This window comes from Leucopleurus acutus (genome assembly GCF_964270905.1).
Source record: "Leucopleurus acutus genome assembly, chromosome: 11".
NCBI lineage: Eukaryota > Metazoa > Chordata > Mammalia > Artiodactyla > Delphinidae > Leucopleurus > Leucopleurus acutus.
Genome location: NC_139152.1, coordinates 3,492,097 through 3,518,760, shown reverse-complemented (window position 1 = coordinate 3,518,760; position 26,664 = coordinate 3,492,097). Strand labels below are relative to the sequence as shown.

At 43.1% G+C, this 26,664-nt stretch overlaps 1 protein-coding gene across 1 annotated transcript; it reads left to right on the top strand.

Annotated features, from left to right (window-relative positions):
* Positions 1-1,532: 1,532 nt before the first annotated feature.
* On the top strand, positions 1,533-24,963 carry CCDC77 (coiled-coil domain containing 77; the record flags this gene model as incomplete). The annotated part of the gene is made up of 11 exons (XM_082850310.1): positions 1,533-1,570; positions 3,211-3,454; positions 6,482-6,624; positions 13,756-13,852; positions 14,744-14,816; positions 16,617-16,708; positions 17,645-17,793; positions 21,156-21,372; positions 22,611-22,736; positions 22,835-22,987; positions 23,871-24,963. 11 exons carry the CDS (start codon positions 1,533-1,535, stop codon positions 24,015-24,017), a joined length of 1,479 nt encoding a protein of 492 aa, XP_082706436.1. The 3' UTR covers positions 24,018-24,963.
* Between the last annotated feature and the right edge of the window lie 1,701 nt (positions 24,964-26,664).

The window sequence follows — 26,664 nt, the reverse complement described above, 5'->3', positions numbered from 1 at the left end:
TATGTTTGGATGACAAAGATGCTGTATTTGGTTTGAGAAGTGTTAGCTTTGAGGTGCTAAAAAATATGTGACTTGAATGATTTTTTTTTTTTTTAATATTAAGGAGTTTCATAGGTCAATTTTGACCAAATCTTTGGGTTCATGACCCAGGAGTGAGCTGCTTCAGTCTGGGATTTTTTTTTTTTTTAAGTTAAACATTTCAAGCTCCAGTGGGACATATAGGTGAAAATGTCTGTTACATAATTGGAAATTCAAGTCAGGAGATGAAAAGAGATGTCATTTATTCATTAAACAAGTACTTGTTAGTTACTCTTTGCCAGGTAGTGTTTTAGATGATAGAGGTAATCATAAAAGCAGTGGGAATAATGATGTTCCTGAAGAAATGGATAGAGGAAGTAGTAAAGAAAGTTGAAGACAGAGCCTTTTTTTTTTTTAATTTATTTGGCTCTGCCGGGTCTTAGTTGCGACATGCGGGATCTAGTTCCCTGACGAGAGATGGAACCAGGCCCCCTGCATTGGGAACGTGGAGTCTTAACCACTGGACCACCAGGAAGTCCCTGAAGACAGAACCTTTTGAACCAAGGGAGTAAAATTTTCAGTGAAAACAGCAGTCATCTGCATTTATTGAGTGCTTAAATGTGTTGGACACGTGCTCAGCCCTTTTGTTCATTTAATCCTTACACCAACCTATGACATAATGCTATTTTTATCCCCATTTTCTAATAAGTAACTGAAGTTTAGAGAGGTTAAGTAAAAACTTGCCTGAGGTCACACAACTAATAGGGGACAGAACCTTGACTCAAATCCAAGTCTGTCTGATTTCAGAGCTCTCAACGACAAAGCAATATTTTAAAAGGGAGGTTAACACTATCAAATGCAGGAGTGACTTGTTGAATGGAGGAGGATGGGAAACAATAGACACAGCGCACCAAATAAAGATAACATCAATGGCTTTGTATTTATCTTAAATTTAGCATGATGGGTCCTCTACCTTAATATCCACTTAATTTCTCTTGGTTATTAGAAACTTTTCTGCATCTCCCTCTCCTATAATTTCAGCAAAAGGATTGTAAATTTGTTTTGCATGTAAATTTGTTGCAGTAAACCTTCATACTAAGGCTATTCTTTTGTCTGCTTGTCCATCGAAATACTAAATGCCATTCTGATTTTATTTGAAAATAATAATAAGGAAGAATGCCTTCATAGAATTTCAGGATTTGGAACTACTTTAAAGAATACTACATTCTAAAACATCACATTCTGGGGTGTCCCCTGGTGGTCCAGTGGCTAAGACTCCACCTTCCAATGCAGGGGGCACGGGTTCATTCCCTGGTTGGGGAACTAAGATCCCACGTGCCCAGCAGTGTGGCAAAAAAAATAAATAAACAAAAAATAAAACATCACATTCTGATGCTGTCAGAAGCACATCTGATGCTGGTGGGGAGGGACCTGTCTGTACGTCCTGTACTTTTTTTCTGTTCCTGACCCCTCATTTTGAGTTTTTGTGTATTTGACAGGTGGGAAAGAACAGCATGAACTTTACCCCGACGCAATCTCCTGTGTGCAGAAGGTAAGACGTTTGCTTATTTTTGAGCTGTTGAAATAAAGAATCCAGACTTCTTAGTACACATTGGCTTAGGAACTAGAAGAGTTTTGGATTTGGACTATATTAGACCTCATTTCTCTAATTATGTGGAATTTAGATTAAAAACTAAGACATAGTAAATGTTAACACAAGAATACAGGCATTTTATGTGGGCAGTAAATGTTAACACAAGAATACAGGCATTTTATGTGGGCCTCATACGGTGCCAGTGGACCCTTGGATTATAGAGGAAACAACCAATAGACAAACACAGGGGACTTTGGACTCTGCCTCTGTGTCAACCTGCATGATGCCTCATCTTCATCCTCATCGCCACACTCTCGTTTGCAGAATCTCAGAAATACCTCTTAGTTTATCTATTAACCTATATCCCAGAGTTATAAGGCAACACCTTTTCAAAACATGAAACTAAGTACAGTAATATTTCTGTTGTGAGCTTTTGATGATTGAGAAAATATTTGTTCTTCATGCTAGCTGAAAGTGGATTTTAATGTCTTTCCTGTACGTGCTCACTTATTAAAAGTGCTGCCCATAACCTTCATTAACTACAACTCGGGGCTTCTGGTATAAAATTTCTCTACTCTGTGGTCTATTTTGTTGTTGTATAATAAATTGCAGGCAGTTAGCCAAAGTGGATTAATTCTCACATGAGGATTTCTCCACTTACGTATCATTTGTTTTCTAACTTTCATTGTTTTCAGCTTAAGTCTCTTGTTTGCTAAAAGCAAACAAACAAAAAATCCCTCTGGTCCAGCCTTTGATTAGCCTTTGATCTTGGCTGGTCTTGGTCCATGTAATTCAAGTCTCTGATGCTAGAGACTAGGGTCTGATTGGTCGTGTGGTTACTGACTAGCCTGTATTTTCTAATCCTGAATTTTTATCATGCCCTTCCTTAAAAGTTTTCCCACTTATATATCTACCCCTAAAAATAAACTGTTTCATTATGCATGTTCTAATCTTAAATGGCAATATCGTCTGTATATGCATCTACATACATTTTTGCATTTAATGTTTAGATAATTCATTCATATTCATACATGTATCTAATTCATAGTTTCTATAACTCTGAGAATATTCCACTGTATGAATATACCAGTTTATCCACTATCCTATCAAACAGACATTGGAAGCTTTACTGTTTTTGTTATCACAAATAATGTTATTATGAACATTTTTGTATGTGTTACCTCATACGTCTGTGCAGATAAAAGAAATTGCAATTTTACTAGATTGTGCCAATTTACTGTCTGTAGTTTCACCAAATTACACTCCATCAACAGCACATAAGTTCCTATTGCTGTATGTCTTATAGTATCAAATTTTTGACTGTCACTATCTGGTCTTACCTAGTTGATATTCCTTTTTTTTTTTTAATGATTTTTTTTACTCTCTAACTTGTATTTTGAATCCAGCCTTAAACCTTTAATACCTGGAAAGCAGTTCATAAGATTATTCACAAACCTGTAACATCAGACTTTCAAGGTTTGTGAGCACCTTAATTATAAGCACTTTAAGGACATAAACCTGATTTTTAATTTAAGAAATTGTAACATCTCATAAATGTCCAGACAGTTTATGAACGTGTCCTTCCTAATCTCACACAGGCTGACGGCTCTCCCCAAGCAGGAGGCTGCCGGTGGCTTCAGTGGCCCCACCAGGTGGAAGGGGGTGTCTTTCTCCGATTCCGTGCAGTCAACTCCCTTGCCTTCAGTGGAAGATCGTCTGGCCGTCCTCTGCCCTTCTCAGGAGCTTCTAGAATATTACCAGAAGATGATGTCTGAGTGTGAGGCAGAAAACGAGGGCCTGTTGAAGAAACTGGAGCTGTACAGAGAGGCCTGCGAAGGGCAGGTGAGGAGGAGCCGGTGCACCCTCGTGCACTCTGCGTGAGCCCGTCCCTTGCTGAGAAGGCCTTCGAGTGCCAGCTGGTGTCACAGTACACTTGTCAACATCCTCTTTTTTTTTTTTAATTAATTAATTAATTTATTTTTGGTTGCGTTGGGTCTTCGTTGCAGTGCGTGGGCTTCTTATCGCGGTGGCTTCTCTTGTTGCGGAGCACAGGCTCTAGGCTCGCGGGTTTCGGTAGTTCTGGCTCGTGGGCTCAATAGTTGTGGTTCGCGGGCTCTAGAGCGCAGGCTTAGTAGTTGTGGCGCACAGGCTTAGTTGCTCCGCGGCATGTGGGATCTTCCCGGACCAGGGCTCAAACCCATGTCCCCTGCATTGGCAGGCAGATTCTTAACCACTGCGCCACCAGCAAAGTCCTCAACATCCTCTTTTGATCCCCTCCACCCCAGCTGAGCTGCCCACCATCTGGGTGCCCCGTTGGATCATGATGCCCTAAAGTGCTCCATCTCTAAAGTCTTCACTCTTTGTCTCAGCCTCTTGTTCACCTCTGGTTCTCTCTCCCTCACACCTGACTTCGCTTCGGTGTTGCCTCCACAGCTCCTGGCTTCTCAGTGTGCTCAGGGCAGCAGGGCAGCTTCTGGCCACCGTGTCCCGCTTCTAACCCGAAGCCCGTGGGCTTCTCTCCAGTAGTCTAGTCGCTGTGCTGCCTGCACGCGGCCCTGCTCATCTGCGCCCCTTGCCCGGCAGAAGCCCTCCCTGTGGCTTAACCCCATCCGCGACCGCCTGTGTCCTGGAGCAGGGCTTCGCAGCCTTGGCCTTACTGACGTGAGGGCTGGTGATTCTTTGTTGTGAGGGCCGTCCTGTGTATGCAGGATGTGTAGCAGCATCCCAGGCCTCTACTCGCTGGATACCGGTAGCCCACCCCACCCCCAAGTTGTGACAGTCCAACATGCCCCCAGATGTTGCCAGATTTCTCCTGGGGGCGTAGGCAAAACCACCCCAGTTGAGAACCACTGTCCTAGAAAGGTCACAGGTCATTACAGGATAAATTCATGGTAAACAAATCATCTGTATCCTCAGTCACCACACAGCAGTTTTCTTACCCATCAGTGGTCGGCTCCCCGTCCCTGCACGCCTGTGCCCTGCCTTCACTGCTCCCCTCCTGCCCGCAGGCTCCCTCTCTCCTCAGGCAGCCTTGCTTCCCAGTTCACAGAGGGAACACCAGCTTCCTGCCCATCCACACACAGTCACCTGCGTCCGTATCCATCTCCTCCTCCTTACTGATCCAGGGACCACAGTGAGCTGAATGATCCAGCACTTTCTCTGCTCCCCACCCCCCTTTCCTTCCTAAGAAACCCTGCTTTGCTACCTCGCCTCTTTGTGTTCTGTTTTTTTTTTTTTTTTTTTAATTTATTTTTTGGCCATGCTGCACGGCTTTCAGGATCTCAGTTCCCCGACCAGGGATTGAACCCGGGCCATGGCGGTGAAAGCCCCAAATCTTAACTATTAGGCCATCAGGGAACTCCCCTTTGTGTTCTGTTTTTAACCTCTTGCCTGATGTTGGCTTTTCCTCCTCAGTATATGGACAGATTCAAGTCTTTCCCAACAAAAGAGAAAGGCACCCCTCTAGCTGCACCCCCACCTACTCTCAGCGGGGAGGCGCCTTCCTTCCCAGCCACCCTTCCGGAATAGTTTGACTTCCTCACCCACTCAGCAACTCCTTGACTGTGGTTGGGTCCTGTCCTTGCTGCTCCACCTGTGGACTCCAGGACCTGCTGCCAAAGTTACCTCATCTCTCTGTGCCCTTTGCAGTGTTTGTCACTGTCGACGTCTCCTTTCCCAAAACTCTGCTCCCGTCTTGATTCCGGTGTCATTTTTCTTTCCCAGTGTCTGTCCCCCTCTCTGACCGGTTCTCAGTGTCCGTTGACAGCTCTCCTTCCTTAGTCTTCCCAAGTTCTTCCCGACTCCACCGTAAATGATCTCGTTTTATCCATGCATTGTAGTTCTGCCTATGGGACTGTGACATCCAGGTAACTAGTGCTGACTCGTTCTCCTCCTGAGCTCCAGGGTGGTGTGTCTGTATCTGCACGAACCTCCTTTTCCTCTCCCTGCCCATGTGTGCGCATAGACCACTGCCATTTCCCTCCATTCACCCCTGTCTCTTAACTTTTCTTTATTCTGTGGCTTCGTGACTGGCGTCATTGCCTGCAGTTCTGCCCAGCCCTCCATTCAGTCATTCGCTAAGACCCACTGATTCTGCGTCCTGAATGTCGCTCAGTCCCTTCCGGCCACCTCATCACTGCTGCTACCGCACTATTCAAACTCCAGTTTCATCTCACCTGAGCATCTTCCACGGTCCCAGCCTCCAGCGCCACACCACCCCGGCCGCCTCTCACTTTCCACTCCAGCGATGCTGAGGTCCTCGTGGTCGGCCAAGCATTTCCGGCTCTTTGCTGGTTCGTGCTGGTTTACCACGCTCTTTCCCGAGAGCACTGCCCTCTGCTTGTCTCTAACGGCCTTCCTTTCAGGCTTCAGCTTTCTGGTGGTGGACTCTGGCTTCCCCAACAGGCTCCAGAGATTCTTCTCCTGCCGTACCTTCCCCCTCTACCATTTTACCGTGCGTGCTTCTCCATTAAATAATTCTTGCATTTTAATTGTTGGCATGTCTGTCTCCCCACACAATTCCTCAGCTCTGTAGGCAAGAATCATACCTTTTCATCTTTGTTTTCTGGAATTTCATAACAATGCTTCTTACATAGAAAGCATTAAAAGTGTGACTAGAACAGGTGGATCACGTGGCGTCCTGGGTTCTCTCGTCTGTAAAAGGAACCGTGAGAGCTCTGATGTTGAATGCAAACGTCACGCTCACTTTGTAGTTTTCAACTTGTCTGTACACAGCCTGTTGTTGTCATTTGGATCCTGTATTGATGAAACCATCTGCTTTGTAATATTTCTACGTGAACTGACTCTGCCGCATCCAACGAGAGATACTCCTATGAAGCCCAGTGTGTTTTCAACTAACTTTTTCCCCAGCATAAACTTGAATGGGATTTGCAGCAAAGGGAGGAAGAGATTGCTGAGCTGCGGAAAGCTCTAAGCGACGTGCAGGTCTGCCTCTTCCAGGAGCGGGAGCATGTCTTACGCCTCTATTCAGAAAACGACCGACTGAGAATCAGGTACCAAGTGAGAGAAGGGAAATGTTGGGGGTATATTTCTAAATCAAGCTCAACAAGATACATTTCTCTGTGGTCCTTCTCTTAGGTTGCATTCCCAGGGGACAGGCTCTGAGATGGAGATTTGCCTGCACGATGGTTAGCAGGGAGGCTCTTAGGAAGAACAGCTATGAGCAGATTTGGGTTGAGGGAGAATTTGAACTGTGGTAGAGTCCACCGAGGTAACAGAGGCCTTAGCCAACCCCACAGCGGTGGTCAGTCATTGCATGCAGGCTGCCACCAGGGAGATAAGCTCGGGAGAGGCAGCCCCCTTCAGTCAAGGGCAGCTCCCGGGTTATGGGCATCTTGGTCCTGAGGGCGGCATCTGAGCAGTGTCCCATGGCATCCACTACAGTGCACTTTTTTTTATTGTGGTAAAATATACTTAACCTAAAATGTACCATTTTAATCATTTTTAAGTGTAGAGTTCAATATCAGTAAGTACATTCACGTCATCGTGCAGCCATACCACCATCCACCTCCAGAACTTTTTCATCATCCCAAACACTAAACCCTAACTCCCCATTTCCCCTCCCCCAGCCGCTAGTAACCACTCTTCTATTTTCTGTCTCTATGTATTTGACTATTCTAGGCCTCATATAAGTGGAATCATACGGTATTTGTCCTTTTGTGTCTGGCTTATTTCACTTAGCATAATTTTTTCAAGGTTCATCCACATTGTACAACGTATGTGTCAGAATTTCTTTCATTCCTTTTTAAGGCCAAATGATATTCCATTGTATGTATACACCACATTTTGTTTATCCATTCATGTGTTGATGGACATTTGAGTTGTTTGAACCTTCTAGCTGTTGTGAATAACACTGCTCTGGACATGGGTGTACAAATACCCGTTCAAGTTCCTGCTTTCAGTTCTTTTGTGTATCTATCCAGAAGTGGAATTGTTGGATCAAATGCTAATTCTGTGTTTAATTATTTGTTTTGAAGAACCAGCATACTGTTTTCCACAGTGGCTGCACCATTTTACATTCCCACCAGCAGTGCACAAGGGTTCCAATTTCTTCTAAAGCACGCCAGCACTTGTTTTCCATTTTTTTAAAAAATTAATTAATTAATTTATTTATTTTTGGCTGTGTTGGGTCTTCGTTGCTGCACACAGGCTTTCTCTAGTTGCGGTGAGCGGGGGCTACTCTTTGCTGCGGTGCGCAGGCTTCTCATTGCAGTGGCTTCTCTTGTTGCGGAGCACAGGCTCTAGGCGTGCGAACTTCAGTGGTTGTGGCTCGCAGGCTCTAGAGCGCAGGCTCAATAGTTGTGGCGCACAGACTTAGTTGCTCCATGGCATGTGGGAATCTTCCCGGACTAGGGCTTGAACCCGTGTCCCCTGCATCGGCAGGCGGATTCTTAACCACTGCGCCACTAGGGAAGTCCCTGTTTTCCATTTTTTAATAATAAGCCATCCTTATGGATGTCAAGTAGTATCTCGTTGTTATTTTGATTTGCATTGCCCTAATGATTACTGATGATGAGCATTTTTTCCATTGCTTATTGGTCATTTGCATATTTTCTTTAGAGAAATGTCTATTTCAGTCCTTTGCCCATTTTTGAATCGAGTTGCTTTTTGCTGTTATTTAGTCTTAGGAGTTCTCTATATATTCTGGATATTAATCCCTTATCAGATAAGTGATTTGCAAGTGTTCTCTCCCATTCTGACAGTTGCCGTTTTACCCTTTTGATAGTGTTCTTTGATGCACTAAAGTTTTTAATTTTCATAAGGTCCAATTTGAATACTTTTCCTTTTATTGCTTCTGCTTTTGGTGTCAAATCCAAGAAATCATTGCCAAATCCAATATCACTATGGTTTTTTTTAAGAGTTTTATAGTTTTCTTTTTTAAAATTTATTTATCTATTTATTTATTTATTTTTGGCTGTGTTGGGTCTTCATTGCTGCACGCGGGCTTTCTCAAGTTGAGGCAAGCGGGGTCTACTCTTCATTGTGGCACGCGGGCTTCTCACTGTGGTGGCTTCTCTTGTTGCGGAGCACAGGCTCCAGGCGCGTGGGCTTCAGTAGTTGTGGCACATGGGCTCAGTAGTTGTGGCACACGGGCTTAGCTGCTCTGCGGTGTGTGGGATCTTCCCGGACCAGGACTCGAACCCATGTCCCCTGCAATGGCAGGCGGATTCTTAACCACTGCACCACCAGGGAAGCCCAGAGTTTTATAGTGTTCGATCTTACATTTAGATTTTTGATCCATTTTGAGTTAATTTTTATATATGTATTAGGTAAGGGTCCAACTTCATTCTTTTGCACGTGGATACCTAGTTTTCCCAGGACCGTTTGTTGAAAAGACTTTTTCCCCATTAAAAGTTGAAAATCATTTGAGCATCTATGCAGGACTTATTTATGGTCTCTCTATTGTATTTTGTTGGTCTATTTGTCCGTCATTATGCCAGTACCACACTGTTTTGTGTGTGTATATGTGTGTGTGTTGTTTTGTTTTGGCCGCATTGCATGGCATGCACGATCTTAGTTCCCTGACCAGGGATCGAACCCGTTCCCCCTGCAGTGGAAGTGTGGAGTAGTAACTGCTGGATTGCCAGGGAATTCCCTTTGTTGTTGTTTGGAGTACCACACTGTTTTGATTACTGTAGTTTTGTACTAAAGTTTTGAAATCAAGCAGTGTAAGCCCTCCAACTTTGTTCTTTTTCAAGATTATTTTGACTATTTGGAGTCCCCTGAGGTTCCATATGAATTTTAGGGTAGATTTTTCTATTTCTGTAAAAAATTTTGGGATTTTTATAGGAATTGCACTGAATCTATAGATTGCTCTGAGTCATACTGACATCTTAATGTTACATCTTCCAATCCAGGGACACAGAATGTCTTCCCACTTGTTTATTCTTCCATTTCTTTCAGCAGTGTTTTCAGTGTGTAAGTCTTTCCCTTCCTTGGTTAATTCCTGCATGTTTTATTCTTTTTGATGCTATTGTATATCAAATTCTTTTCTTAATTTCCTTTTCGGATTGTTGACAGTGTATAGAAATGCATGTTGAGTTTGTGTTACGCTCCTTTGCTGAATTCACTTACTAGTTCCAAGAGTCTTTTGCGGAACCCTTAGGGTTTTCTATGTATAAAATCGTGTCATCTGTGAACAAAGGTAATTTTATTTCTTGCTTTCCAATTTGGGTGTCTTTTCTTTCTTTTTCTTCTCTACTTGCTCTGGCTAGGACTTCCAATACTTTGTTAAATAGAAGTTGTAAAATGGGCATTCTTGTCTTGTTCTTGGTCTTAGAAGAGAATTTTCAGTCTTTCACCATTGAGTATGATGTTAGCTGTGGGTTTTTCATATGTGGCTTTTATTGTGCAGGGGTTGTTTCCTTCCATCCCTAATTTGTTGAATGTTTTTGTCACAAAAGGGTGTTGAATGTTGTCAGATGCGTTTTCTGTATCAGATGATGATCGTATGTTTTCTTCCTTCATTCTGTTAATGTGCTGTATTACTTTGATCGATTTTCATATGTTGAACCATGCTTGCTTGCATTCCAGGAATGAATTCCACTTACACATGGCGTATAATCCTTTTAATATGCTGCTGAATACCAGTTTGCTAATATTTTGTTGAGGATTTTTATATCAGTGTTCATAAGGGATATTGGTCTGTAGTAGTTCTGTAATGTTTGTCTGGCTTTGGCATCAGGGCACTGCTGGCTTCATAGGAAGTGTCGCCTTTTCTTCAGTTTTTGGAAAAGTTTGAGAATGATTGGTGTTAGTCCTTCTTTAAATGTTTAGTTGAATTCACCACTGAAGCCGTCAGGTCGAGGGTTTTTCTTTGTTGGGAGGTTTTTGATTTACTGATTTAATCTCCTTAATAGTTTCAGCCTTGACCTCATGCAGAGCTTCCCTGGGCCATACTGAAAGCTCACCTTCCACGTCACCTGATTTACGGGTCAGAGTAATGTTCCAAAGTATGGAAAAGTTGTCTCCAGAAGCTGAGGAGTTCTTCCTGCATTATGCTTCCTTCTTGGTGGTGGTCGGTGTGAGGTGCAGGGATTTGTCCCTGCCAGTATCCTGGCAAGCCTACATCAGACTCCTAAAACTTCACTGATGTGCCTCATAGGGTTTACCTCTGACCCTTTAGAGCTCATGTAAGGTTCTAACACACTCGCCACTTCTTGTCTATCCAGTCTGATTTAATAGGATATCTCAGTAGTGAACTGACATGATGTGTGGAATGGCCAGATCCAGGTCCTTTTGGACAAATTTGATAGAGAGCAGAAGAGTTAACGAGGTCCTAGGGAAGCCTGTAAAAGTATACTGTTGTTCCCCTCACATGAATGAGAACTGCTCTGGTCCTGTTACAAGTGGGAAGGAATACATTTTGCTTAATCAGTAGCCACATGCTGTGTACCTAAAACCAAGTTAATTTGCTCTAGCAAAAATACTGCTACATTTGGCAGTCACCAGAATTGGACCTACTTGGTAGTAGCCCACTGTTACTGTGTGGTTTTGCATGAGTCATACTTGTGAATTGATGGGGATTTGATGGGGACCTCCACCCCTGCATCCTTTAGGTCTTTATTTACCATCGTGGCTGGGGTGGGGTGGGGCAGTTTCAGAGGCTGCCACTCGCTTTAGCACAGAAACCAAGAAAGCAATTTGGAGGCTTTGCCAGCTACCAATTATGTCCATTCCAGTTATACGTTTGGAGATGGGGGAAATGACCACTGACTGGGTCTGGATCCAGTGGACCCACTTTGAGCTTGAGCTGGACCTGGACCAAAATTCCATTTATTGCATGGTTCCCAAATGCCCTAGATAATGCTCACGTCACCAGGTGTCAGCTGAGACTCTGCATCCAGCAATCCTTGAAATGTCTGGGTATTTCCTTTCCCACAGTGTACGATTACTTGAATAAATGGCTTAAGCCCTTGGAGGTAATGAGGGAATCATTACAATGTACACTTGCTGTGGTATCACCAGGTCTTACTTCCTGGGAGATACAGCTTCTCCTTTAGGTAACAGTCTCTGGGTCTTAAAACTAGCAGAGGTATGGAAAATGGGTCAGAGATTGTGAGTTTGTATAGAATATACAGCCCCCAGCTCCGCCCCATTTTTTTTTTTCCTCTCTTGGCTGTGCCGCGCAGCATGCGGGATCTTAGTTCCCCAACCAGGGATGGAACCCATGCCCCCTGCAGTGGAAGTGCGGTGTCCTAACCGCTGGACGGCCAGGGAAGTCCCCCCCGCCATCTTTAATTTTATTTAATTGTTTAAGCTATACCCTGTTGATCACTCATCTGTCTTGCTCCTAAGAACACTGTGTTCTGTAACACATCGTATCACAGGCTCTGAAATGTCATTTTAAAATTTGCTTCCTTGGTCCATTTCTGGTATCAACTGTCTTTGGTTGGGTTCCCTGGAAAACAAACTCTGCAATGGAGATTTGCTTGCAGGAGGTGTGTTGGGGAGTGCTCTCAGGAATAAACCACCTTTGAGGGAGTAAGGGAAGTCTGAGTGGGCAGAAGTTGAACTGCGACTCAGTCACTGCCATGGGATTGACATATATACACTAATATGTATAAAATAGATAACTAATAAGAACCTGCTGTATAAAAAAATAAAATAAAATTCAAAAAAATTTAGAGGTAAGGTCTAGATAAATCCTATTTAATTTAATTTAGTTAATTAATTTTTTGGAGCCTGTTGCAGATGCTGACTCCTCTCTATTGACCTTTTCTTTTTTAAATTTATTTTTGGCTGCATTGGGTCTTCGTTGCTGCGTGTGGGCTTTTCTCTAGTTGCGGCGAGCGGGGGCTACTCTTCGTCACGGTGCGCGGGCTTCTCATTGCGGTGGCTTCTCTTGTTGCAGAGAACGGGCTCTAGGCTCGCGAGCTCAGTAGTTGTGACTTGCAAGCTCTAGAGCGCAGGCTCAGTAGTTGTGGCGCACGGGCTTAGTTGCTCTGCGGCATGTGGGATCTTCCCGGACCAGGGCTTGAACCCGTGTCCCCTGCACTGGCAGCCGATTCTTAATCATTGCACCACCAGGGAAGCCCTGACTTTTTTTTAGTTGATGTATAGTTCATTGACAATGTTTCAGGTGTACAGAAAAGTGGTTCAGTTATACATATGTATATATGTATGTATGTATGTACACATATACATCTATTTTTCAGATTCTTATATAAGTTATTAAAGAATACTGAGTAGAGTTCCCTGTGCTATACAGTAGGTCCTTTTTGGATATCTATTTTATATATAGTGGTGTGTATCTGTTAATCCCAAACTCCTAATTTATCCCTCCACTGCTTCCCCTTCGGTAACTGTAAGTCTGTTTTCTATGTCTATGAGTCTATTTCTGTTTTGTAAACCGTAAGTTTGTTTTCTATGTCTATGAGTCTATTTCTGTTTTGTAAATAAGTTCATTTGTATAATTTTTTTAGATTCCACATATAAGTGATATCGTATGATATTTGTCTTTCTCTGTCTGACTCACTTAGTATGATAATCTCTAGGTCCATCCATGTTGCTGCAAATGGCATTATTTCATTATTTTTATGGCTGAGTAATATTCCATTGTGTATATATGTGTGTGTGTGTGTGTGTGTGTGTGTATGTACCACATCTTTATCCATTCCTCTATTGATGGACACTTAGGTTGCTTCCACGTCTTGGCTATTATATTCAATAAATAGTGCTGCTGTGAACACTGGGGTGCATGTATCTTTTCAAATTAGATAGTTTTCATCTTTTCCAGATATATGCCCAGGAGTGGGATTGCTGGATCATATGGTAATTCTATTTTTAGTTTTTTAAGGAACCTCCATACTGATTTCCATAGTGGCTGCACCAATTTACATTCCCACCAACAGTGTAGGAGGGTTAATCCTATTTAATTTTAACTTGAGGTTATCATTGCTTTAAAAATAAATGAGGGACTTCCCTGACAGTCCAGTGGTTAAGACTCCGCGCTTCCATTGCAGGGAGCATGGGTTTGATCTCTGGTCGGAGAACTAAAGATCCTGCATGCCAAGTGGCATCACCAAAAAAAAAAAAAAGAAAAAAAAGTCAGAAGGGAGAGCCTTTAAGCAAAAATCTACTTACTCTGGACACTGTTTGCTTATTCTCTATGAGAATTGCAGGGAGCTAGAAGACAAGAAAAAGATTCAGAATCTCTTGGCTCTTGTGGGAACAGACACTGGAGAAGTGACCTATTTTTATAAGGAGCCTCCCAACAAGGTAAGTAATCCTTTGTATAGCAGGGTGGGCATGGCTTTTACAAAATACAAGCTGGGGTCCATAATCAGAATAATTTTGGTACTTGTTAAAGAAGCTAGAAGGAGAATTAGCTATGGTAGTCTCACATTTACCTAAGTTTTCAAAGCATTTTCTCTAATTACAAAGAGCTTTGTGAGTTTTTTTCAAAAACCTTGGAAGTAACATTGTTTACCCCGTTTCACCATTTGGAAACCTAAAGCTCAGAGGAGATGTTTTGGATGAGATTAGAGAGAACAGCAGGAGCAGACTTAGTGTGGGAACAAGTTTCAGTACTAGTTTCTTTTTAAATCTTTGTTTATACTGATGACAAAATTCATGCATGGTCTTTGTTAAAATAACACACATATTTCAGGAATCTAATATAAAAGTGGCAGTCTCTCATAATTCTGTACCCCAGAGATAAAGCTCTTTTTCCATTCATATAGAAATATTTGTGTATTTGAGATTTTCCTTTTTTCACTTCTGTAAGCAGTTCTTCAATGAGCAGTTTCTATACATATCTATATATGCATACTTCTGTGTTTCTGTTACTTTCCTAAAGGACCTTGTCAAAGGCTGCTTTTTTTTTGGCCGATATTACCAAATAACCCTGAAGTTTTATTTTTCATTTATATCACCAACACTGGTTTTATCCAATTTATATTCAAAACACTGGGTTTTATCCAATTTGTTACTTTGTCCACTTTGGTCTCTCATATGCATGACATCCTCATATGATTGTATCAATTTTGACCAATTTAATTTATGAATAATGTTTAATCTGCAGAACTAAAGCTAAAAAGTGAAATATTGCATTTATAAGAAGGCTATTTCTGTACCTTTTTTTTTTTCTCTTTTTTTTTGATTCTTCAGGTCAGCATTTTCCAAAAGACTATCCAAGCTGTAGAAGTAAGTGAACAGAATGAATCTTCAGCTTTCAGAGCAGGTACCAACCACATTATTAGAAATTCTTATTGATGCAGAATTAAAAAGCACAGTACAAATAATTAGAAACTTTTTCATACCATATAGTGATAATGAATGTTCGTAATGATGCCTCTGGAGTCTAAGGCCTTATTGAGCTGCCTTTTTTTTTAAACCTTTCCATGACGTTTTAATGAAGTAGAATAAAAAATACATAGTTAACTTGCTTATGGTGGTAAGTCATAAAACAGATTTGGACAACTTCTGGAATCACAGACTATTAATTAGCCTCTCTAAGCCTCAGTCTCCTTATCCTTCTCTCTCTTTTTTTAATGGAAATCCCAATTTTATTTCTTTTTTTTAATTGAGATGTAATTGACATATAACATTAGTTTCTAGTGTACAACATAGTAATTTGATATTTGTATATATTACAAAATGTTCACCACAGCAAGTCTAGCTAACATGCATCACTACGCATGTGGTTACAAGTTGTTTTTTTGTATGTGATGGGAGGTTTTAAGATCTACTCTCTTACAAAGAAAATGAAAACTTTAATTTGAAAATGTATGTGCATCCCAATGTTCACAGCAGTATTATTTATAATGGCCAAGATATGGAAGCAACCCAAGTGTTCATCAATAGATGAATGGATAAAGAAGATGTGGTGTGTATATATACACACAGTGGAATACTACTCAGCCATAAAAAGGAATGAAGTCTTGGCCATTTTCAGCAACATGGATGGATTTAGAGGGCATTATGCTAAGTGAAATAAGTCAGACAGAGAGAGACAAATATCATATGTTATTACTTACATGTGGAAGCTAAAAAATAAAGCAAACTAGTGAGAATAACAAAACAGAAACTGACTCACAGATACAGAGAACAAACTAGTGGTTACCAGTCGGGAGAGGGAAGGGAGGAGAGGTGAAATAGGGGTAGGGGATTAACAGGTACCAACCACTATGTATAAAATAAATAAGCTTCAAGGCTATATTGTACAGCACAGGGAATATAGCCAATACTTCATAATAACTATAAATGGAGTATAATCTGTAAAAAATTTGAATCATTGCATTGTACACCTGAAACTAATGTTGTAAATTAACTATACCTCAATTTAAAAAAAGAAAAAAATAAATAAGCTTCTCTTTTTTTAATGTTTATTTATTTATTTTGGCTGTGCCGGATCTTAGTTGCAGCACGCAGGATCTTCGCTGTGGCATGTTTACTTGTGGTATGCAGGATCTTTAGTTGTGGCATGCAGGCTTCTTAGTTGTGGCATGCACTTGTGATCTAGTTCTCTGACCAGGGATTGAACCCGGTCCCCCTGCATTGGGAGCACGGAGTCTTACCCACTGGACTACCAGCGAAGTCCCTAAATAAGCTTCTTGAATTATCTAAAGAATTAAATTATGTTTAGTGCAGTTTTAGTGTTGCTTATTTTTAAAATCATCTTGTCCATTGAAAATTGGGTTATACATTATAACTAAAATGTTTGGACTTAGTATTTTTATTCATTACCCTTTCTAATTAAATAAGATTTTACAAAGAAAATAGACAACTCCAAAGAAAATTGAGTAGTGTATTCTTCAGAAAGATGAATATTACTATCCCGATGATATCCTAGCAGACTTCCCTTAAGAGATTCCTCTTTGAACAATTTAGCACTATAGTTATTGTACATTGTCTTTTTTCTTCCTTTTCTTCCCTTACAGATAAAGGAAACCAAACTCCTCTGCAAAGGTAATGCTGATGCATGAATAGCAGAAAGAAAAGCTAAGTAAAGGTCTCCCCTCACTTTTATGTCCTATTTTAGATTCTAAAGGCAGCAGGAGAAAACCAGCAGTGAGACGGAAGGAGGAGAGTGCCCAGCTGCACCAGAGGGACGTGGAGACCCTCATCCTGCAGGTACAGGCCACAACCATTTCTGTCCACCAGCCTGGCTCGGGCGTCACATATGCCTAGTGCCTCCTTGCCCACATGGTCCATCCAGATGCCATGTGATTGGAAGGCTGAGGTTCTTAATTTCCCAGCGTTCTGTGTTACAACCGTTACCCTGTATTCCACCATTCTAGCAGTGCTTTTCTGAACCTGCAGTTCATTCAGCTCATAGGCCGAACCCTCCCAACAAAGCCATCACAGTCAGAACTCCCTCTGGAGCTGGCGCTGAAACACACAGAGCTGCAGTTGTCTGTCCCGATACACTGACCTTCAGGGATGAGTCCATTTGTCTGGTGCGTGTGTTCTAAAGTCTAGGAAAGTAGCAAGTCATCCTCTAACCACCTGGTCTCTCTATGTCACTTGCAACCATGATTTTTCATCTAGTTGCACTCAAGTTCCTGTCCTTATCAGGGGGCGTATTGATTTAAATGACTGTTTGTACCTTTGGCCAGTAGCTCCATTTGGGGTTGTGACGGCCAGCCTCAGAGAAGGAAATTACATTATACACATTCTGCTCTACTTTTTAAATTTAACAATGAAGAAACGAGTCATTCTCTCTCTGTGCAACTAGGAAGTCTTAAAAGGGAGACGGTCCTAAAAGTCCAGAAAGGGAGGTGGTGAGAAGATGAGAGTCCCAGGTAGGGGAGACTGGCTTTTCCAGCTTTCCTGGTGTGATGTAGGTGTTTTGCTCGGTGTGGACGGAGTCTGTTCTTGTGTCGCCTAAGCCCACTTGTAAGACAGTGAAGAGGAGTCCAGCTGAGATTTTTCTCCTGTTTGTTGTGTTGCTGTGCTTTTGTTCGTGGGGTTTTTGTTTTTAAACTTTTCTGGAGAAAGGCTCACTTAGAGGTGAGAAGTGAGTGGGGGAGGGCGGGAGTGGACACCTTGCCCCTTTGGCCCGTCCAGGTGGAAGCGCTGCAGGCCCAGCTGGAGGAGCGGAGCAGGCTCTCGCAGGAGCAGATGGCGGGGCTCGTGGAAGAGAGGCGGATCCGCATGGAGGAAGTGCAGGCTCATCAGCAGAGGGATCGGGAGAGAGTTGCAGAGCTCACCAGAAAGTGAGTGTTCAAGAGGGCCGCACCAGTGGGTTTAAGGTGTTTGCCGCTGCTTTAGAAGGTGGCAGTCCTGTCCGTTCGCAGCACGGGGTCCCGGCGCTGAGGACGTGTCTTGTCAGACGCCCGCCTCTCTCCAGGCTCCTGGGTGCGCTGATGCTTCTCCTGAAGGGCTGGGGGGATTCCACACACTCCCTTCAACCCATTTGCGGGTTTTAGCTTGATCTTACTGTCAAGAAATGTCCTTTTCTCCACTGATGTGTTACCTGACTATAACATACCTGCACAAGAAAATGGAAACTATCTGAACCTGCTGTTTTGCCCCAGACCTGCCTGCCTGTCCCCCCGCTTTCTGCAGTCTGCTTTCGTCCCCCCCATTTTACTAAGTGTGCCCTCTCTGACGTCATCACTGATTTCTTAATTTCTGTGACCAGTTACCTCTGCACAGTCCCAGCTGTAATGAGTGTCTTTCTATGTGTCTGGCCCCTCTGATCACCCCCTCTTTGAAATTAGTCTCCCTTGGTTCCTGCAGCACCTGTCTTTCCCTCCTGTCTAACCCTCCTCAGCCTTCTGTCCACTTCCAGTGGCCAGACCTGGGCTGTAAAGGCATCTTCAGGCGAATATGTTTGAACACCTCAAATTTACTGTGATTGAAACTCAACTTTCTCTTTCCCAACGAGCACCCCTCCCCCACCTCAAACCTGCTACTTCATTCTTTTCCCATTTCTTTTTTTTTGTGTGTAATTTATTTATTTTATTTATTTTATTTTTGGCTGCGTTAGGTCTTCATTGCTGCACATGGGTTTTCTCTAGTTGTGGCGAGTGGGGGCTACTCTTCGTTGCAGTGCACGGGCTTCTCATTGCAGTGGCTTCTCTCATTGCAGAGCACGGGCTCTAGGCGCACGGGCTTCAGTAGTTGTGGCACATGGGCTCAGTAGTTGTGGCTCACGGGCTCTAGAGCGCAGGCTCAGTAGTTGTGGCACACGGGCTTAGTTGCTCCGCGGCATGTGGGATCTTCCCAGACCAGGGGTGGGACCCATGTCTCCTGCATTGGCAGGTGGATTCTTAACCACTGCACCACCAGGGAAGCCCCCCATTTAGTTTAATGCTGTCACATCCACCTAGTTTACCAAGCTGGGAACCTCAGGATGATGTTCGACTCCTGGCTCTCCTGTTCCCTAATTCCAGACCCTGTCAGGTGTGAGCCTGAGAAACCTGTGTCCAGTCCATTCTCTGCCCTGTTTGTCTTACCACCTTGGCCCAGGCTGTGTTCTTGTTTAAATTGTTGCAGTAACTAACTGTGCTTCCTGGCACTGGTACCCTTGTGCTCTGCAGGCTTCCTCACTGCGTGTATCTTCTGATGGAGTCCTGCTGCCTCAGCCCTTAGGAGCCTCATCCCTCAGTCTCTGCTCCTCTGTGGCTGTAGTTCACCTCATTCTTCAGTCAGACCAGTAACACCATTGTTCACAGAGCACTTGCGGTGTAGCAGGCCCCTCACTATGCAGTGTCACCCCTTCTCTGACACCTTTCCCAAGCAGAGGTACACGTCTCCTTCCCCATTTCCTGTGATGACCATCATGACTACGTGGTGGGCCTTTTCACCTTCTGTTATAACTGTGTCTTTGTTCCCAGGGTCTGGCTGTAGCCTCTGCCCTGCCCCGTGTGCACAACAAATAATTCTGGAAGACTTGCTGATTTAGCTTACCTTCTCCTTTCTGCATTAAACTTCCTACATTTTAAAATAGTTTTTCACGTTGCATTCTTCGTCCTGTTGTGTTTTTTGTTTGTCTTCTCAGACTTTCTTTAGTGTCTCTTCCTCCATTTTAAAGTGTGGTCACTAGAATTGGAGGTGATACTCAAGTTGAGCCTCTGATCGGTGCAGGTAGAAGATGCCTCCCAGCCCTCGGCGGGCTCTGCTGCTTTTAACATAGTGTCATGTTGCATTTGGCTGGCACTTCTCCGTTTTTCTTGTTGGTATTTTGTGCTTAAGCATAGCAGCTCCACTCTTTGCTGGGTTTTAATTGTTTTTAAGGGAACAATATTTTTAAATTGTCATGGTAAATTGTAACTTTATATCTGTCTTCCAGATTATTAATAACCATCCTAGTTTAGCGCCATCTGCGTATCTGAGCACACAATCAGCTCCTTCCATTAGCTCATCATCCTGAGAGTATTGAATGGCATGAAATCCAAGGCTATTAATGGCTGCCCTTTAGGTGTCACTTTCAAACCATTTGTACGCTAACAAGATCATGCTTTCCCAGTTTGTAACTGAGACCATAACATAAGATAGAATAAAATAACTTGTTGAAAGCAAGAGCAGTCCTTGTGATAACTGAATCAATTTCTCCCTCTTTATACACGTGTGCACGTACCTAAATAAGGATATATATGTGTATTTTCTGTATATAATATATATATATTCCTCTGGTGACAGTTACCTTTCTGGCATTATGTTATCATTTTCCCCTTATCTCTACTGTGTTACTCATGGAAAGAACTACATGGATCTGACATTTGTTCAGTGGAAAACTGCAGTGGTTGCCTCACGGTATTTAATACCTTTTGCAAGCAGTTTGATCATTTGATACAGTATTTTTCTAGCTGTTGATATTAAACTAATGAGTTCTAACTCTTAGGGATATTCTTTTTTGAAGATGGAAACGTCATTTGCCTTTTCCTAAATCTCAGTCAGCAGGAATCTGTATTTAGTACCTGTGTGTTTCCAGTAGTTGGTACTGTCCTTGATGATCTAGTGGTATCGGGGCAAAAATAAATGATAAGTAAGGTTAAGCGAGTGTCAAATTACAGCGCAGGGACGTAGATTTAAAGCGATGGGGAATTTCAGAGAATGAAGAGACTGCGTGGGCTGAAGTGGCTGAGGTGGCGCCATAGAGGAAGTTGATCTCGAAAAAAGGCCAGGATTTGATGTTGGGCAGCTTACACGTGGAGCATAGCACAGAAAAAAGCAAAGCTGTTTTGACATTTTAGAACTCGTGCTAACCTTCATTCAGAACACCATGGTTTAGTTCTTTATTGTAAAGTCTGATGCCTGGGAAAAGTCCATACTTAGGCTGTGTGTAAATATTTCTATAGTCCTTCTAATCATATAACCTGAAATCAGCCCTCGGGAGAATATCTGTAATGACCAGTGTGTGAACCAGTGTAGATGCTTATACTTTGTCCAATAACATATATAAGATTGCCAGTGAACAGATGAAGTGTGTTTTTAAAACTGCTAATAATATTTTACAGAATTTACATATTGTACCATCTTTAAGGACCTGTGTCTTTGCTTTGTTTGGAATAACTGTGTCACATGTGCTATAGAAGCATCTTCATGTCCGCATTTGTACATTCTTTCCTAGTCTCCATCACGCCAAGGAACTGCTCTACGAGAGCACCAAAGACTTCTTGCAACTCAAATTCGAAAACCAAAATAAGGAGAAGTCCTGGATGCTTGAAAAGGATCATTTGATGTCAAAGATTAAGCAATACAGGGTGCAGTGTAAGAAGAAAGAAGATAAAAGTGGAAAAGTTTGGCCAGTTCATGAGAGTCATTACAACCAAAATGAATACATTAAGGTAGTTTGCTCTATCTTTTACAGAATTTTTTTTTTTTTCTGGAATTGTTGAAAGAACTCAGAGAATTTCAAAGAACCTAATAATTGTCAAATAAGATCCATTTAGTCCGGGAAGCTGTTGTAGCAGCAACCTCAAGAAGTAGGTTTCAAAGAGTAGCTCATCATTATAGTGTTTGCACATGCAGAAAATTAAAGTATGGCTCGATCGATAAATTCATTCAACAATTACTTGTCGCAGTCCTGCGCTGAGCTAGGCTCTGGGGCAGTAAACAAGCTGTTACATTCTAATGGGTGAGAAACAGCAGCAACATTAACAAATAACCAAGGAGACGATGGGTTATAAAAAAGTGGTGCTGGGAGTTCCCTGGTGGCCAGTGGTTAGGATTCTGGGCTCTCACTGCCATGGGCCCGGTTCAGTCCCTGGTTGGGGAACTGAGATCACACAAGCCACGTAGCGCGGCCAAAAAATACCCCCAAAAATTTAAATTAAAAAAAAAATTCAGAAGTGGTACTAAGGAATAAAAGGGTTGTATGAAGATTATATATTGTTGTTGGAGGTGTACTTTCGTAGAGAAGCACAGGGACACCGTCTTAAGTCTGGTGTTTTTGCTGAGACCTGAAAAACGGGACTGAGCTTGCCACACAGACCTCGGGGAAGAGCATGAGGCAGAGCGAAGAGCCGGTGTGAGGGAGGAGGTCGTCGTGGGCCTGGAGGAATGAGCTCGGAGGTTGGGGGGGCGGCCCTCACGTGGGGCCTTCCCGGTCCTGCTGAGAAGACGCAGCGCTCAGCTTTCCTGTGTCTTTGAAGGATTGTGTGTAAGGAAGTGACTTCTGCTTTGGGTTTTTTCAAGATCATTCTGGCTGCTCCATGGAACATGTGTATTTTAAGTGTTGTTGATGTTTCTTCCTTTTTAAAGAAGAACTTCAGAAATATGTCCCAAAACGTATGTTGTAATGTCTTACTTGGTACAGTTCTGAACTCCATTATCTGACTCTTCCCAGAGCCAAAAATATTTGCTTTATTTTAAAGAATTTCTACTGTGTACACTTTAGGAAAAAAGCTAAGAGATTCCTCTAGAAATAGGTTTTCAAACATTCTCCAGAGTTCCTTGCTGGAGTCTTGTTGCTTAACTCATTCTGTACTTCTAGAAATCCTTTCTTTCCTTTCTTTACAAGTGCTATATGAGTAGTCTGAATTCCAGAACAGAGTATTAATTTCTTTTTCCTTTTGACCTACAGTCCCTGAAGGAAAAGATAGTACAAGAGAAAAAGCTGTCCAGCATGTACCAAGAGCAGTGCATTTCCCTAGAAGAAGAACTTGCCCAAATTCGTGAGGAGGAGGGAGTGAGGAGAGAGATCTTTAAGGTGTGAAGTTCTCTGCACTCGCGACGGGGTGGGCAGTGCAGCTGGCGTGGGGATGCTCCCTCAGCTCCACAAATGCCCTCCTGTGTCCCTGTGTTTAGGATCGCACCAACAAGATGGGGAGGCGTCTACAGGTCATGACGAAACGCTACGAGGCCTTGGAGAAACGACGTGTCTTGGAAGTAGAAGGCTTTAAGACTGATATTAAGGCTCTCAAGCAAAAACTGAAAGACTTGGAGCAGATGCTCTATAAGGTAATTGATCCTGAATTACCAAGAGGGAGAAAAGAGGTGCGGGTGAGCCGACGGGCACGAGGGCCCCTCAGAGGAAAGCTGGGCCGCATCCCCACCCTATCACTCTCACAAAAATCACTTTAAACAGTGCATGCCGGAGGGAGGACAGAATAGGCTGAAGTAATTGAATGACGGCATCATCATGCTCCCACCTAAGCTAAATTCAACAGAAATGTTCATCCCGCCCAATTCAAGAAGTAGATTAAAAGAACTGTGTCTACGGGGAATTCCCTGGCGGTCCAGTGATTTGTACTCGGCGCTTTCACTGCCAGGGCCGGGGTTCAGTACCTGGTCGGGGAAATAAGATCCACGAGCTGCGCGGCGCAGCCGAGAGGAAACAAAGCACTGTGTCTGTTTTACAAATGGGGAAAGTGAGTAGCTGAGTTAAAAAGCAATTTTTCCTGTCAGACCTGGCTTTGTGTAGAATCCGAGTTGCCCTCAGTGCCTCCTTGGAGAGGTTTAACCGGTCATCCACACACCCTGAATGATCACTGTGCGACAAGCAGGTTAATGACAGAAGAGAAGAGATGCTTTCTTTCATTGTTTGGCAAATTTACTAATAATGTTTATGTCGGTCTCTTCCTTTTACTCATTGTTAATTGCTGATTGACCTCTATCTCAAGGCTCCTTTACTGTTGTGTGGGAAAGCAAAGCGTCTCATGCCTTTTGTGCCTTAATTCTACCCCATATTTTCCTTCTTTTAGCTAGTCACTAAACTAAGGATCGAAGCTATCCTATGTACTAAAAGACTCATAGAAAGGAGCCAACAGAGCCTGGTCTTTATGACTGGTTTCTCTCTGGCATCTGCCGTAATCATTTCTTCTTCTTCTTTTCAAATCTCTAGGCAACACTTAACACCCGGGCAAACCAGGATCTTGCCATCCTGTGTGAGGTTCGTGACAGCAACAGACGGGCACATAGAATACAAGGAGAACTGAAGAACCTCAAGTCCAAAGTATTCAGCCTGGAGAACGAACTTAGACTCTGTTGATGTTTACTTTTTAGGACTGGCACTCGTCTGGAGTAGGTCTGCTTCCTGAAATGTGAGGAAAAGGTCACCTTCTCCCAGAAACCGTAGGCACAGAGTTGTCTAGAGTAGTGGTATCCATTATTATAAAGGCAAGGTAAAGATGAGCTTTTTTTGCATCCTAAGCTTTATGATTTTTTGCTGTCCTGTTAACCTTTTCTGTGTTTTTTTTTGGGGGGGTGGGGCTGGGGGTGTGATTTGGTCTGGATTATAATCTGAATTATTTACAGACTTTCCCACATTATTTCTCCCATTTATAATGACAGGGGTTTGTTTTTTTTTTTTTTTTTTTTTAAGAAGACAGTGACAAAAAAGAAAGCGTGTTTGCTGTGAGCTTGGCTGAGTGTTAGTGGGAGGAGCGCCCACCCCAGGAGATAAAGACTCTGGTCTCAGTTTGCCTTTCTCCTGCGCAGAGGGCAAAGGCTGCAAATCACAGCCTGTCAAACGCGAATCGGCCGCAGTTCTGTCAGCCCTGAGCTGTAGGGCCTGAGTTCCTTTCTGGACACCCCATCTCAGGAAGTTTCACCAGAGGGCACCAGAGGCCCTACTCTTAAGCAAAATGTTTGTCTGGGAAAGGAAAGGTGACACTTTGGTAAGCATGAGTGAAACTTCAATGATCCTTGTATGAAAATTTCAGTGTTTTACCAGTACTATGGTTCTTTTTTTTCTTTTTCGTTACGCGGGCCTCTCACTGTTGTGGCCTCTCCTGTTGCGGAGCACAGGCTCCGGACGCGCAGGCTCAGCGGCCATGGCTCACGGGCCCAGCTGCTCCGCGGCATGTGGGATCTTCCCGGTCCGGGTCACGAACCTGTGTCCCCTGCATCAGCAGGCGGACTCTCAACCACTGCGCCACCAGGGAAGCCCCAGTACTATGATTTTTTAAAAATAATGTATATATTTTAATTTAACTATTTTTCAATAAAATATATATTTGAAAATATTCTATTTGAGTTTTCTATAATCGCTTGTTAAAACCACTTTTATACTTTATTGGTGACTCAGTTTACTTACCTAGTCCATGGTTTCTACAGTGCTCTACAAGTATTAAAGTTCTCCTAAATGCATCCCTTGAAATCGTCTCGTTTTGGAGGTAGCAAAGATAGTATAAGATGACGACACTAAAACCGTATCCATCTTTTCCATCTCTGTCCTTCTTCTAGGCAAATAGCTATGCGCTTGGGGCAGAGTCGTTGTGAATGTACCTGGACAGCCTCTGGGAATTCAGCTGGTCTTGGCTTAGTATAGCATCGTTCTGTTACCCACGACGAAGGAAAGAACTCAGCGTTTTATATTTGTGTTAAGGAAAAGTGGTGATTAAACTGTCAGTAGGAGATACTGCTTTTTTTTTTTCCCCAAAGCCTGTGATAGCAGATCAAGTGCCTTTCGCTGATAAACAGACAGATTCCCAGAGGGACCAGTCCTGGGCTTCAGAGGGATGTACGTCAGTGGGCGGTGCTTCCTTTTGTCCTAATAACACTTGAGGCCTTAGCTATCCATCACTGTTGCTGTTTGATGCTGGGCAAAACAAAAAGACTTATCAAATCACAGGATTTCAGAATAAGAAGGAATCTTAGAGATTTTATTTCATATGCGACTTAGGCCTCCCCCCACTGGGTTCAGCAGTGAGTCAATAACGTTTCTAGCACCCTGGCCTCAATTCCAGCGACGTTCGTCGGTCTTCATATTAACCACACGCTAGTGTAGCCGCTCTCTAAACCTCATTGTCAGTTAAAGCTACTCCATCACCAAGAGGCAGTAAAGAGTAGTGGGACGAGCACAGGCTTTGGAGACTCACAGATATAGGTTCCGTCATGCCTCTCACTAGAATTCCAGGCTCCAGTCTCTACCTAAACAATGGAGATCAAGCTACCTGCTTAAGCAGCGTGATTGTGAGGATTAAGAAAGAGAAAATCTCGTAGCGGGAGTATGTAAAGAATTCTTACAACTCAGCGATAAAAAACAACACAGAAAGTGGCCCAGGGATCCAGATAGGCATTTCTCCAAGAAAATATACAAGTGGACAACAAGCCCATGAAAAGATGCTCAACATTAGTTACTAAAGAAGTGGAATCAACAATGAGATGCCACTTCACACCAACCAGGATGGCTAGAATAAACAAGACAGTACTGCCAGCAAAGGTGTGGAGAGACTGGAAGCCTCACGTATTGCTGGTGGGATTGTAAAATGGTGCTGCCACTTTGGAATGCAGTCTAGCAGTTACCATAAGTTAAACACGCACCAAACGGGAAGGGATGAGGAGGGATAAATTAGGAGTTTGGGATTAACATATACACACTACTATATATAAAATAGATAACCGGGACGTCCCTGGTGGTGCAGTGGTTAAAAATCCACCTGCCAATGCAGGGGACACAGGTTCGAGCCCTGGTCCGGGAAGATCCCACATGCTGCGGAGCAACTAAGCCCTTGCGCCACAACTACTGAGTGCGCTCTAGAGCCCACGAGCCACAACTACTCACGAGCCTGTGTGCTACAACTACTGAAGCCCGCGCGCCTAGAGCCCGTGCTCCACAACAAGAGAAGCCACCGCAATGAGAAGCCCGCACACCGCAACGAAGAGTAGCCCCCACTCGCCGCAACTAGATAAAA